The following is a 13,455-nucleotide window of genomic DNA, read 5'->3' as shown; positions in this document are numbered from 1 at the left end:
CTCCACAAAAATCTATGCGAGATAAGGGGTATTAAAATTATTCACTCTCCAGTGCAGGATGGATTATTTGGCCAATCTGTTAAGCTGTACCTCTCATACACACAGAATCAGTACCATCCTCCTCCCCTCAGGGAAAAGAGCTCATAACGTTTGAAGAAAAGTATGTTCCATCCCAACTGTAGGAATACACATGAAACAGGGAGCCCTCCTTGGAAAGGGAGAGCAGCAGCCATCAACGGTGTGAATGCAGAGGGCAAACAAGTTCAGCAGTGAAAATCAATTCAGTAGAATGTTGCAGATTGTAAAGTGGCCAGAAGAAAGGCCATTTAGGTTGTTCCAAACACACACACGTAGAGCTGAACTTCAGTTTCTCTCTCCATCCACACACCACCTCTGGCAGCACAGCCTTGGTGCCTACAACCATGACTGAAACATTCATCTCAAAGCAAGCCAGAGAAGTTTGTGACTTAGTGCATTACTGAAGACCCACTGTTTTCCAGCCTTGGGCTAAGTACAAGCCAGATCCAGCCCTGCTCAAGTTTGCCATTGCTCCTCAAAAACACAGGTATGCTACATGAGGCTTTGCTTAACCAACCCAAACAATGCACATTTCTAACAACATTTTACCCAGCCATGCCACACACAGCTGTTCAGAGAAACAGAATCCAAACTAGAGAAATATATAAAAATACTGTCTTGTCATCAGAAAACCATTAATGTTTCTAATGACTGCAATTACAAAAATGAAAGATTCCCAGAAAACACAGCTAAAGATGAACTTTAATTATCCAAGTGTCTGGCTCCAGGAACCAGGGTCATGGCTCCAAATGCTTTCCCATTTGAACTCTCCCTGTTAGCCATCCAACTCCGCATTTCTCAGAGTCTTGCAGAATGAAGTGGAACTGCCTACACACAAAAAAGAGTTATCCCCTCCTAATGACTTACCCACTCACTAATGTTCCCATTAGTTGAGAGTTGGAGAAAACAAGAACATGGACCAAAGGTGAAGACTGGAAGAAGATGATCTCTAAGGTCCCTTCCAACCCTAAACACTCTAAGAAGTCGCTGAAGTTAAGAGTTGTATGGTAAAGTTATAGTGCTTATCCACATGTGGCAAAAGACAAATAATTCAAATGAGCTTTCTTAGTCATAATTTTAAAAATTAGAAGGCAGAGCTCCTTGGTCTCAACCTAGACTCTACCACATACTTGTCTGCCTCTAATGAGTCATTCACCTGATTAATGCAGGAGAGATAGGGGTCCCATAATCCACTCATGATCTTTGCCTAGTTTTACTTCCATGTCCCTCCCAAACGATTCCCTCTAATACAGTACAAAGTTCAGGCTCACTCGGGTTATGAGCCATTTCTCTGAAAACTTGGCACAAATTCCTGTGCAGGGGGTAACAATCAATTTGTGGCTTCGCTCCCAGTAGCTAAAATTGTTTTATTTGCTTGTTAAGTGCCAGGAATTGTTAGTAGTCACTGACATTTTCATTAAGCCAAAGCATTCTCGGTGGCAGAAGTCAGAGAAAGAAATAAAAGCATTTGATTAAAGAAAAATAGGAAAGGCTCCTGCATGAAGCTAAAACGCTGAGAAATAATAGAGTTACAAGGTCAGCCCTTAAAACAGGCAGTTCTGCTTCTTTTATCCTGCTTTAAGAGGTGGTCAGACTTTCCACTTCCCACTCCCTCCCCTAGGGTCCCCCAAAATACTCTGGGCAGTCAGGGAACGTCTGAAACGCCTGAGAACAGTAACACTCAGCTATCAGACGATAACCTAATTTGAAACTTCTGCTTTCAAAGGCACAAAGGTGTCTGATGATCCAGCTGAAATCAAATCCTGAGCACAGTAGCAGTAGACAGTGCAGGAAGCAACACAGGCACTAAACAAAGTCACACATTGTCAGAAAAGGGAAAAAACTGATCTGACGTGACGAGTCAAGACAAGTGACAAAAGTTTTGCTGAAAAAGGATCAGTAGGAAATTAAAATCATGACAGCATTTCTGTTTGAAAGACACAAGACAATAGAATCCTTTTATCACAAAGTCCCATTTTCTCCTCCAGTTTTATTCGAACCAAAATTGCAATTTGCACATCACAATGCAGTGAAAGGCTCCATGACTTTCATTCCCATTCCATGTAAATAATTCACTGCAGAGGGCTGGCTTTTATCAGCCAACTTCTGCCTTGTGCAGTTTTCATTTCTGAATCCTTAAGAATCACTAACAACTTGTAAGTTATCTAAACAGGTCTGAAAAACCAGAAAAATCTTTGTGAGAAGGTTTGAAAAGGATGAATCCCCCTTGAAGTCACGTTAGCTTCATTTCAGTTGCTATATGCAGCAAATAAAACTAGAGAGCTAAAGAAGCTAAAGCAACACATTTCCACAGTGCTGAATTTTTAGAGCTAGTTTTACTAACTCCTGGTTATTACTTGTTAAAAAACGAAGGCAGCATCTTTATAAAATATTAATTTCTGATTTGCTTCTTCAGGTACAGCCAGGCTGCAGCTGGTTTGTTTGTTTTGAACGATACAACCCTTAGAAAGACCCCAACAAACAAGCCCAGGAAAATCCATCACAAACTCTCTCCTCAAAATCAAAACAAACACCCTTAATCCATTTCCTCCGTTCCCCATTCCCAGCTGCCATTATGTTTCTTACGAAATAGAAAGAGTTTTGTGGGGTTTTTTCTCCAAAGACATGAATTATTAGGATAAGTTAGGTACTGGTCTCCTAGAGAAGATAAAATAGCATATGCCTCTGTCTGTGGATCACAGCTCTGTGACTTGGTTTCTGCCATGGATAAAGTTTTACTATGGCACTTATTACATTGATTTTTTTTCTTCCCCGAGTGCTGCAAATTAAAATGAAGCTCTTCAGTGAAAGTCTATTTTACTTCACATTTTAAGCTTTCTTTTTTTCTTTTTTAAAAAAAAACCCTTCCTCATTAAATCCTTTCTTGCAGGATTTCACTGGGAATTATGCTTTCGATTATGATACAACTTCTTAAGCAAAGGTAAAGATACAGTTGTCTTCCCAATTACAGCTTTATCAGCATGCCTTCAAGAAAAGTTATTTTTCTGTCTAATGGCAAGATTTAAACCAGGCACATTTTCTGTTCACTTTTTTTTTTTTTTTGGTTCCTGTCTCGTATTTTCCTTTTTCCTTTGAAACCTGCCTCTCCTATTGGCTCTTGCCCAATGCCTTTCTTCTGGCTGCATCTCAAGCTTGGCTGCTTTTCTCATTTTGTCTGTTTCTCCTGTTGCTTCTTCCTTGCTGGGCTGTTGCAGACGTGAAGACTTGCTCTCACAAAAGCAATCAGTCTAACTCTCAGCACACTGCACAGCCAGCCAAAGGATGCCTGTGAATATCAGCAACCAGGCACGGTGAGCAAAGGCTTCACAGCCTGGCAGGGCTTTAACTCTTCAAACTCAGTGACTGCACAGTACCTGGTTGTTGATGGGTGGTGGTTTCCTAACCAAGCACACTGGAAAAGCTCTGTTGAAAAGATCATGGCAGCTTTTACATCAGCAGTGCAGATGGTAGAGTGAAGAAAAGTTAGACTAGGGAGTTAAACTAGATCTGGGGAAAGGAGGAAAGGTTTAAAAATGACAACAGCGAGACCTGTGTTACCAAAATGGCAAAGAAGATATCCCAGGATCCCTTTTAAAGCCCATCACACACTGATTCGGGAAGAGGGATTGGCTTTGTTTAACCCTTGAGGAAACCAGGGATTGAAATGAGGTTGGTCTGAGATCCAGGACTCGCTATGCTCTGGACCATGGCCAAAGAAAGCACTGCCAGACTGAGGGGGCAGGAGCAATTTCAAAAGCTGATCTATCCCCCACTGGAGCTGGACACTAATGCTTTATGTCACCCTGGTGCTTAATGCTTGATACAATTACAATTCTAGCACAGGCAGAACCCAGATGCAAAAATGATGCTCTTTTAATTAGCACCTTGCTCCACCACCACCCCCAATTCTAATGAGATTTTCAGCAGCTACCACTGTCTGAAAAAACTAGGGATGAGCTGAGATGATGTATAATTTGACAGCTGAGTCGCCACACTCCCAGGTGGCTGAAGCATCAGGTTTTGGTAGGTAACAGGTCCTAATATCACACTGACAGCAGAGAGGGGAAAAGGCAGGACTGTAAGAAGATCAACAATTTTATGCTTTGATCTGACAGGGAAATAAAATGCTCTGACAGAAAAGGCCACAGATAAATCTGAATTTGTAAACTCTGCCAAGAACTAGTCCTGATTCAACGATCAAAAACACCACTGCATGAGCATCATCAGGAATGAAAGACCACAAAACTTAATGCCCAGTAAAAATGACATTTGTTTCCAGACCATCTTTAAGGGAAAGAAACAGAACCTCTAGGAAGGAGGAAAGAAGCAGAAGTCAGGAAAAAAATGAAGTTAGCACTGAGGAGGAAGTTTGACTCCCTAAAAGCTACACCTCTCCTAATAAAATGTCTAAACTAGTGGGAAGAGACTCTCAAGTCTTCTCCCTCAGATCCTGCTGACATGCCCTGGCACAATTACAGTGTCAGAGAGGAATCAGTGGCTAATGCAAATATCACAGACTAAGAACAGTATTGCATGCACAAATTCAACATATTTTCTTCAGTCTTCCAGTCAGAGAAGGCAGGGAGGGACTACCTGTGACTTCAGGGAGTCAGGAAAAGAAAGCAGGAAAAGAAAGAAAGGGGTTATTTAAAAACAAACAAATAATTATTTGAGGCAGGTAGAAATTAATTGCAGGAAGGTTAAAAATAAGGATACTATGGGACACATAGGATTCACACCTCACAGAATCAGTTAGGTTGGAAGGGACCACAGTGGGTTATGTAGTCCAAGCTCTCTGCTCAAGCAGGGCGAGCCCAGAGCACATGGCTCAGGATTGTGTCCAGATGGCTCTTGAAAACTTCCAAATACCTCACTTTTCTCTGTTTTAATCACAGAGAATGAGACATGTTCTTAAAGCATCAGGACTGAGGCCTCTCAGCATTATCAGAAAATATAACAGTGACTGTTATTAGTTGTGGCAAAGTGTCTGGGCATTCTCAGCTGGCCTAGTTTCAGCACATACTGTTTTGCTTCAAATGCAATCAACAAATTCTATGAAGTTGTTTATTATTGCAAAATGTATGTTCTCTTGCATTAAAGCACAAGAAATAAAGCATGACCATCATGTTTTGCAACTAATTTATTTTTTTCTCCTTTTTTAATCTGTCTTACAAGTTCACCATGACATTTTAGTGACAACAGTGCTAAACTAACTCAAAACACAAAAAGAAGACTAATTAAAAATAGGCAGACAGAGAACATCATGATACATTGGCATAAAATTATCCCTTCAGTGTCCTTTGTAAAAACCCTGCTAAAAACCCAACATTTGCCATGGCAATACTGAGTCAGATTGTTTTATAATATATATAATTATATATGCAGATCCTCACTGCACAAGCAGTTGGTTAGTGCTTGTACTCCACACTTAAGGCAAGAAAACATTTTGCTGCTTTCTTGGAACAAAACTTGTGTCACTGAACTGAAGTTCTGACCACCACAAATTATAGATCTTAAAAACCTATTTGCTTCCTCCTTTTTCCCCAGAACTTTAGAATCATAGAATTAACCAGGTTGGAAAAGACCTCCAAGATCATCAGGTCCAACCCTACCATGGTCACTAGACCATGGCACTAAGTGCCATATCCAGTCTCACCTTGAAAACCTCCAGGGATGGTGAATCCACCACCTCCCTGGGCAGCACATTCCAAAGCCTGAGCACTATCTCCATAAAAAATCTCTTCCTAATATCCAACCTAACCCTTCCCTGGCAGAGCTTGAGTCTGTGCCCTCTTGTCCTGCTGCTGGTTGCCTGGGAGAAGAGACCAACCCCCACCTGACTCCAACCTCCTGTCAGGGAGTTGCAGAGGGTGAGAAGGTCTCCCCTGAGCCTCCTCTTCTCCAGGCTGAACACCCCCAGCTCCCTCAGCCTCTCCTCATGGCACTTGTGCTCCAGTCCCTTCACCAGACTCGTTGCTCTTCTCTGGACCTGCTCCAGCACCTCAATGTCCCTCCTGAACTGAGGGGCCCAGAGAGGAATCACTCAGAGTTGTTAGCATTTCTTACTACTGAGTACACGTGATGGAAATGGTTCCTCTCATCGTAGACAGGACTTTTTGCTCTTACGGATTCTTTGGCAATGGTAACTGAGCTGCTGGGCAGACTCTGCACGCTCTGAACCAGCATCAGCCCTAGAGTAAGTGGAAAGCAGTTGTTACATGTGCAGAACTCGACGCCTTTTGGGAAGGAGGGTAGCAACACCTACTGGTCACGATGCATACTGAACACTGCTGTGGTTTTGGGGTTTAAATCAACAATTTTAAACAAGAGCTTTTTCTTACTAGAAACCATGGCTACATTACTGCTAAAATATATCAGCACTATTAATTTCTGAATCCTATCAGTAAATAACTGTCCATAATATGAGCTGAGCTCAAGGTTTCAATGTAAAATGGAACTTAATGAGTCTTCCTGACGATTCCTTTATGTGACTGAAGGATTTGCATTACACACCCTAACGTGCACAAAGACCTCCTTCATCACTGATCATTACCTGCTCAAAGCAACTCAAGGACTGCCCAATCTGAGCAGGAACATGGTGGGGTTTCTACTCTATATAAAGACCTGCAAAATATTCAAACAGCTGCTGCAATTCTTCAGTGTTCCTCAAGGCATTCCCTTCATCTGCACAATAAGTTTTTCTTCCAGATTTTACTTGGAATAAAATAGAACAAAACATATACAACAACTCTGGATTCACCTCATCCCTTCCAAAACCAAACTGCAGGGCACAAAATTTCAAACAGCATCTGCAGAAAACACTGAATTGAAAATTAAACTGTCCTCAAATCTTAGTGTTTTAAATCAACTCTAACAAATCTGCATTCAGCTGCTGCATTTAAGGCTTGCTTTAAATTTCCACTTAAAAAAATATTGTGTTCATTTTTTGAAGCTGTGTCTGTGGGCCTTCTGATACACTAGCCTTAGGCATCAGAAGTTTTCCTGGTTCTCATCCAACTTTGGAAATAATATCTGCTTGCTTCAGGTGTTAAAAGGATTCATACATTATTTATAAGGACTGCTAAAATCTAACTCCTGGATCTAACTTGCCAAGAGAAAGAGTATAAAAAGTTACATATAAAAAAAAAAGCACAACTGTCCCCATTTCAATTTTTAGCCTCTCTTTTTGTGTCTCAGTGTATCACTAGGCTGAGCCTGGAACATTCATCTCTCCCTCCCCGTGTGCAGATATTCGTCGACAGCTGCTTTGAACCTGCTGGATGTGACTTTTCTTGCATATTTTAAGGTATGATTTTCCAAGTTTAAAAAACAAGAGAAAAATGCAACACTGTTGGGCACTTTGTTACCCTTGGAAGATGCTGAATTTCCCTGACAGAATGGTGTTTGTTTACCTCCTGACAAATCAGGCTAAAGACAGTACCCAGAACAGGGGAGGTAAAATCCCTACTCACTTCTCAATGTTTTCTTCTCCTGTACTGCTATAAATACTGTCTACATAGATATTTACATTTTGTTTCTGATTTAAGAGAGTTCATTGACAGATTTTAGAAACAACCCCTTTAACAAACTTCACAAGGGTGAGATTTTAGGACCTCCTTACCAGTTTGAGAAAATGTTTCTGGTTTGAACAGCAGTTTCACTTCCTGGGCTGGATTAAGGCAAGAGACACTGAAATGCTATTGATCTATCTAATGCAATTAAAGGAAACAGAAAAATAAGGTCTACAGAGCTTCAGAAATACTCACCAGCATGACTAATTCCTCAGCTTGTTACTGGAATGAGCATATTTGTTCTGAACACTAAACCCACTGTACCTGACAGCACTTTACACCTCAGACAGCTGTTCCTGACTACAATTTCACTTAGTCTAACTGGAGCACACAGCAACTGCATCCAGCTGGCTGAACATGATGTATGAAAGCCTGAACAGACACTTCCTACAGCTTCTCAACCAATGGAATGAGACACTTGCAGCAGTACAGCAATGGATTTCCTTCAGCCAGGAAGGTGATGTTACTTATGCTCACCTTAACACTGGGCAGAGTTTTTACACCTATTTCAATGTACAGACTTTGAGACCTTAGTTCTTGTAAAAGAACAATAAGTAGAATAGAGCATGAAATCCTTTCTGTCCCCGTGAAATTATCAGTTAAATAAGCATCTTGTTTGGATTGCACCTCTTCATTACACTCTTTTGGAAAATAAAGTTTCTGTCTGGGATTTTTATACCTAATCAACAAGCTTACATGAATTTATTTCCCCCCAAAGTATAGTTGGGTGCTGTTCAGTATTCAAAAGGAAAGTCAGACTAGGTCACATTTCTGAAAGGTCTATCTTATAAGCAATCAACTCTCATGTAACTGAAAAATAGAGAAAACAATTTTGCTTTTTCCACTGCTACAGTTAAAATTCTCAGGCTAAATGAGAATAGTTATATAGGTGGTTTCACTGTCTCCTCAAGCCCTGCCCCTGTGGGACAAGAAAGGGAAGGAACAGCTGGAACAGTGATGACGAAACCCATATCAATGTTAGCAAAGAGAATTAAAAGCAAGCACAGTGCTCCTAAACAATTCTTACTTCCTTATTTTCTACCTGAATTCGTTTTAATTCGAAAATGTTTGGTTATCATTTTGTGCTAAATTTGCCCCAAGGAAGAAGAAACAGCTGTCAGGAGCTGGGAATGCTGTGCCAGTCTCACCAGCCTTCCTTCTACCTCTACCAAATCACAGAAGTACCTGCAAGAGGGAGACTAACACAGAAAAGGTAACATGTATTAACACTGTATTTTGACACGAGTTAACCCTGAAGGAAAGTAAAAGAGAGGAAAACAAACTTGCCACAGCACTGCTACCCGTTTAGCCCCTGTGGGTCCTCTCCAAGCCACTGCCACGGAGCAGCACAGCTCCACCTCCTCCAGGAGGATATTCAAACACACAGGGACCAAAACCGAAAGCAAAGGATTAATTTCGCACCTTCTTGAGAGGAGACAATAGGTGGCAAATAATCAGGGATGTACTCCTTCCTCTCCTCTGCATCCTTACTTCCCGGCTGGGGAAACTGCAGGACATTGTTCTTGCTGACAGGAAACGAAGGGATTTGATGTGCAAAAGTGACAGGTTCGATGTTGTGTATGTAATCTTCCAGCTCGTGCAGGTTCACCCCCATAAGTTTGAAGGCATCACCCACGTCATCCAAAATCGGATCCGTGCGGCCATCTGCAACAAAAACACAACAGAACAACAATATTTCTGCCAAACTCTGGATTAAAACAAACTGCCCTGCAGACCTGTGCTCAGTGATCCCAGTCCCACAGCTCAGCACCAGGGAGAGCTGGATTTACTGCCCCACAGTTCCACCAGGTCTGTTTTCAAAAGGGTTTTGTTTGGACCTGTATCACTTTGTTTCAAATCACACCATTAAAGAACTGCACCTCAGGGAGCAAATCTGAGGGAGCAGCAACAGGCACCTTAACATCACACAGTCATTAACATCACACAACACCAATTAAAGCAGTGTCCAATTTCATAGAACAAATTTCAATGAACAAAACTTTTCCTATTTTCATTTCCCATGAATTGGGTTTGTTTAGCCTTGAGAAGAGGCTCAGGAGTGACCTCATGGATCTCTACAACTACCTGAAGGACCTGCAGGGAGAGGACTCAAGGGAATGGCCATAAACTGAGACAGGGGAGATTCAGAATAGATGTTAGGAAATTTTTTTTTCCCTGTGTGGGTGTTCAGGCAGTAGAATAGGGAATTGTCCAGGGAGGTGGTGGAGTCACCATCCCTGGAAGTGTTTAAGAGGTGTCTGGATGTGGCACTGGAGGATCTGGTTTAGGAGTTCCAGCAGTGAAAGGATAAGGGTTGGACTCGATGATCTTAGAGGTTTCCTCCAGCCTTGATGAAGCTATGATTCTATGAAACAAGCCCTCAATATGCACAAAGTGCCTCTTTACCACTATGGAACAGATCAAACATTATTTTCCCACCTAGCAAATAGACAACTTCATTTTGTTGAGCTAAGTGTAGTTGATAGGTAGCAACAGAAAGAAGTTTCTTGCCATCTCTTGATAGCAGAAACACTTCACGCAGTATCTTTCCACCAGATGAAATCTAGAGGCTTCTTAAACTCTGAATCACTTCACCTACCAGTTAGATATACCTCCTGGATAAAAGGGAGGAATAATAAGTAGAAGTCTGATGAGGAGAGAATATTTTATACTAAACTTCAGGGGTTGATTTCCTGGGATGCAACTTAAGTTTGATTCTAGAGTAAAAAAATTGTTCTAAAAAGCACAGTGACGCTTTACTGTTCAAGCAGTCAGGATCTTCATTTCATGTGATCTCCAAGAAAACAGCCCAAGGGAGGATGCAGTTTGCAGTCTCCCTCACAGGAGATATTCAAGAACCACCTGGACACAATCCTGTCTCATGTGCTCCAGGATGACCCTGCCTGAGCAGGGAGGTTAGACCTGATGACTCACTGTGGTGTCTTCCAACCTCACCCATTCTGGGACTCTGTGCCTCTGAATTTTGCTCAAAGATTTAAACTCTACAGCACAGAAGTCTTTCAATTGCCTCCATTTCCCTGACATGACCGAGGGAAATCCCTCTGCAGGCCTCTGGAAGGAGAACTGGACTTTGGCAGCCAAGGCACCACTTGAAGCCTCACCCTAACTTTTCATAACAACAGCAACACAAAACCAATGCTGTAAGCCCCAAACATGATTTTTAACTCACTAAAATGATACTGAATTATGACAATTCTGTCGAGTTGGCTTATGAAGATATTACATCCCTACATGATGGTAAGCTGTGATTTATTTCAAAAAGTAATTCTGCAAAAGCAGCCTGTGCCTATTGAAGGAACACAATGGCTATTGTGGAGCCCCAGCTTTGGAGACAGGGGGATGCTCTTTTGTTTGTCCTTTCACCTAATCTCTTCTTGGTTTATCTTGAAGCCAAAGCAGCCAAGCAGGCTGGTTCTCACATCCCTGGATGAATTCAAACCCTCAGCCAACTCATGCCTGCAGGTACATTTAGAAAATGGGAATTTTGTTCTAGAATTTCTCTTCTTAGCCTTGCAGTGAAGATAAGGATAATACTCAGATTATCTGTAACAGTGGCCTCTTGTGTGACTCTGGGCAAGTTGCTTGTGTCTGAATTCTCTGCACGGCTAAAAAGGGAGATCAGACCAAGTTGTTGCCACTTTTATCCATCTGTATTTGGAATGTGAACTCCACATGATGAGAACTGTCTCAGAGTTTGTTTGTGTGACATTCAGTACAAGTGCAGTACTCCATGGACAGAGAAATGTGGAGACTTACATACATATCATTACAGGAGGATATCTCCACTCTGGAGTAGTAAGGAATTCCCTAGAGTAATTAGGCAGACAAAGTGTTTTGTCCCTAAAACATAAATTTACAGAATTGTCACAGCTCAGAAGTTTAGTGTTGTCACTTTCAGCTGCTCTTCAGGCTATGAAGGTAACTGTGAACTTACTGAACCATTTGCTAAGGTGTCAGGACTTAACAGGTACAATTTGACAGCAAGGGAAAAGAAAAGCTTAGGGAAAAGCAAACAAGCTGGGCAGTGCTCATCCATCCAAAGGCACTGTGAGGGGGTGTGCAGGGTTAAGGACCTATCAAACTTTCTTTAAATTCAGTCTCAGAAACAGCTGATTTACTTCTGTCAAACTCACCCCCATCACCTCCTCCTTCCTGGCCCGAAGTTCTCATCAGTCAGTGAAAATTTACAAGTGAGTAAGTGCAGAGGAGCTGCAAGTTTCATGCCAGGGTTTTTTTTAAAGGAAGCAACTACAGTTCTGTGAAAAATATACAGAGAAAAACTAAGGACTCACCACCCTTGTAACACGCACGTGGTTTATAAATAGTTCAGAATTTCCACTCATGGCTGCTATAAAGGAGACATTTATACAATTTTTATTTTAACCAGAAAATTAGTAGGTGTAGCTCCTTGGTATTTTAATTACAGGATCTATCACAGGTTCCTTGTGCTCCAGCACATCACGCAACTCTACCACATGTTAACTACCTGTGTATCCACACTGAGCAGTTACTCCAGGATAACTGTTTCAAGGAGATAACGCATTGCTTCCATCCAGCATCCACAAAAGCAGCCAGAAGCACACACAGTGGGTTATTAAATTAGTGTATTGCCTTACTTAAGTGCACTTAAGTGGGGAAAAAGGTCCTGTTAATGTAGTTACCAGTCAGGCAAAAGCATCTTCTTGCTACTGCTGCTCAGAGTCTGCTCCTTCTCCCAGTAAACCTCATAAATGTCAAGTAAAAAAACCATGTTGTCTTTCTTTACTGGTAGCCTGTAAGAAGTTAATTAGCTTAAAAACATCAATATTTAAGGTTAACAGGACATAAAGAAGAACAGTTAGAAAAAATGCTATAGGCCCTGGATAGATCCTTGTTACAAACTCCTTCAGCATCAGCACAGGGAATCAGCTCATCAAAATCTAACCCTGTGATAGAGATTATTATTGTGCAGTGATAAGAGTGATATAACTAAAAAAAGAGAACAAAACCGAAAGAAATATGAGGCAAACTAGACATGTGATCAGAAATCAAAGTTTGGCTGATGCCAGGTCAGTTCTCTCCATTGCTGTAACTCCCAGGGAAAATACTGGTCTGCTGTTTGCATTCTCCAGAGGAATCTGCTATAATTAAGTTTTCCTTCACAGGAGACTGTGCAGTGACACTGGAGCAGGTTTAGAGACTATTCTATCTTGGCAAAACATTCTGCAAGATATAACATTCCTCTTTCCAGTTATAATGTTGTGCTCACCAGATCAGAACCTGCCCTTAAATAAAAATACAGTTGCATTATTAATATCCCTTTCAACATATTCATTAATATTAATATTTTATACATGTGTGCAAATAATTAGCATTTAGTCCTGCAAGGAGCAGGGACTTGGACTCAATGATCCTTATTGGTCCCTTCTAATTTGAGATGTTCAATGATTTTGTGTTTACATAAAAATAACCTTAAAAAAGTAGTCAATATGAAACTAAAGACCAACTTTTAAACTTTATTTCCTCACTCTAAGCAAACTTTGGCAGAAGACACAAAAAGAAATCACAGTATATCCAAGCACATGCTCAACACCGAAAATTGAAGGAAAGAATACTGAAAAACCCACTTCTAGACACACACAAAAAAAGTTAATTATCCACTTCTTGCACTTCTAGTTTTAGCAGCAGATAATCTAAATCTGTACTGCTGAAATATGCCCAAGGTGCCCTTAGTGATTAAAGTTAAGTAGCTTCTATCTGGCTGTTTTTAGAGCAATGTGATAGAAAAAATCAGGATTTGGGGGTA

The 13,455-nt window shown here is 41.1% G+C and overlaps 1 protein-coding gene across 1 annotated transcript in view; it reads right to left on the bottom strand.

The window, feature by feature from the left end:
- The window catches only part of TAF3 (TAF3 RNA polymerase II, TATA box binding protein (TBP)-associated factor, 140kDa), a gene marked incomplete at its 3' end in the record, with an annotated part of 84,661 nt that extends 75,353 nt beyond the window's left edge, over positions 1 to 9,308 (bottom strand). The window contains exon 1 of the mRNA XM_009075251.1: positions 9,072 to 9,308. Coding sequence (XP_009073499.1) covers positions 9,072 to 9,264 — 193 coding nt within the window. The remainder of the gene's footprint in view (positions 1 to 9,071) is intronic.
- Between the last annotated feature and the right edge of the window lie 4,147 nt (positions 9,309 to 13,455).

The sequence above is a fragment of the Acanthisitta chloris genome, unplaced genomic scaffold (genome assembly GCF_000695815.1).
Source record: "Acanthisitta chloris isolate BGI_N310 unplaced genomic scaffold, ASM69581v1 scaffold6675, whole genome shotgun sequence".
Lineage (NCBI taxonomy): Eukaryota > Metazoa > Chordata > Aves > Passeriformes > Acanthisittidae > Acanthisitta > Acanthisitta chloris.
This window is presented reverse-complemented; position numbering and strand designations above follow the sequence as displayed.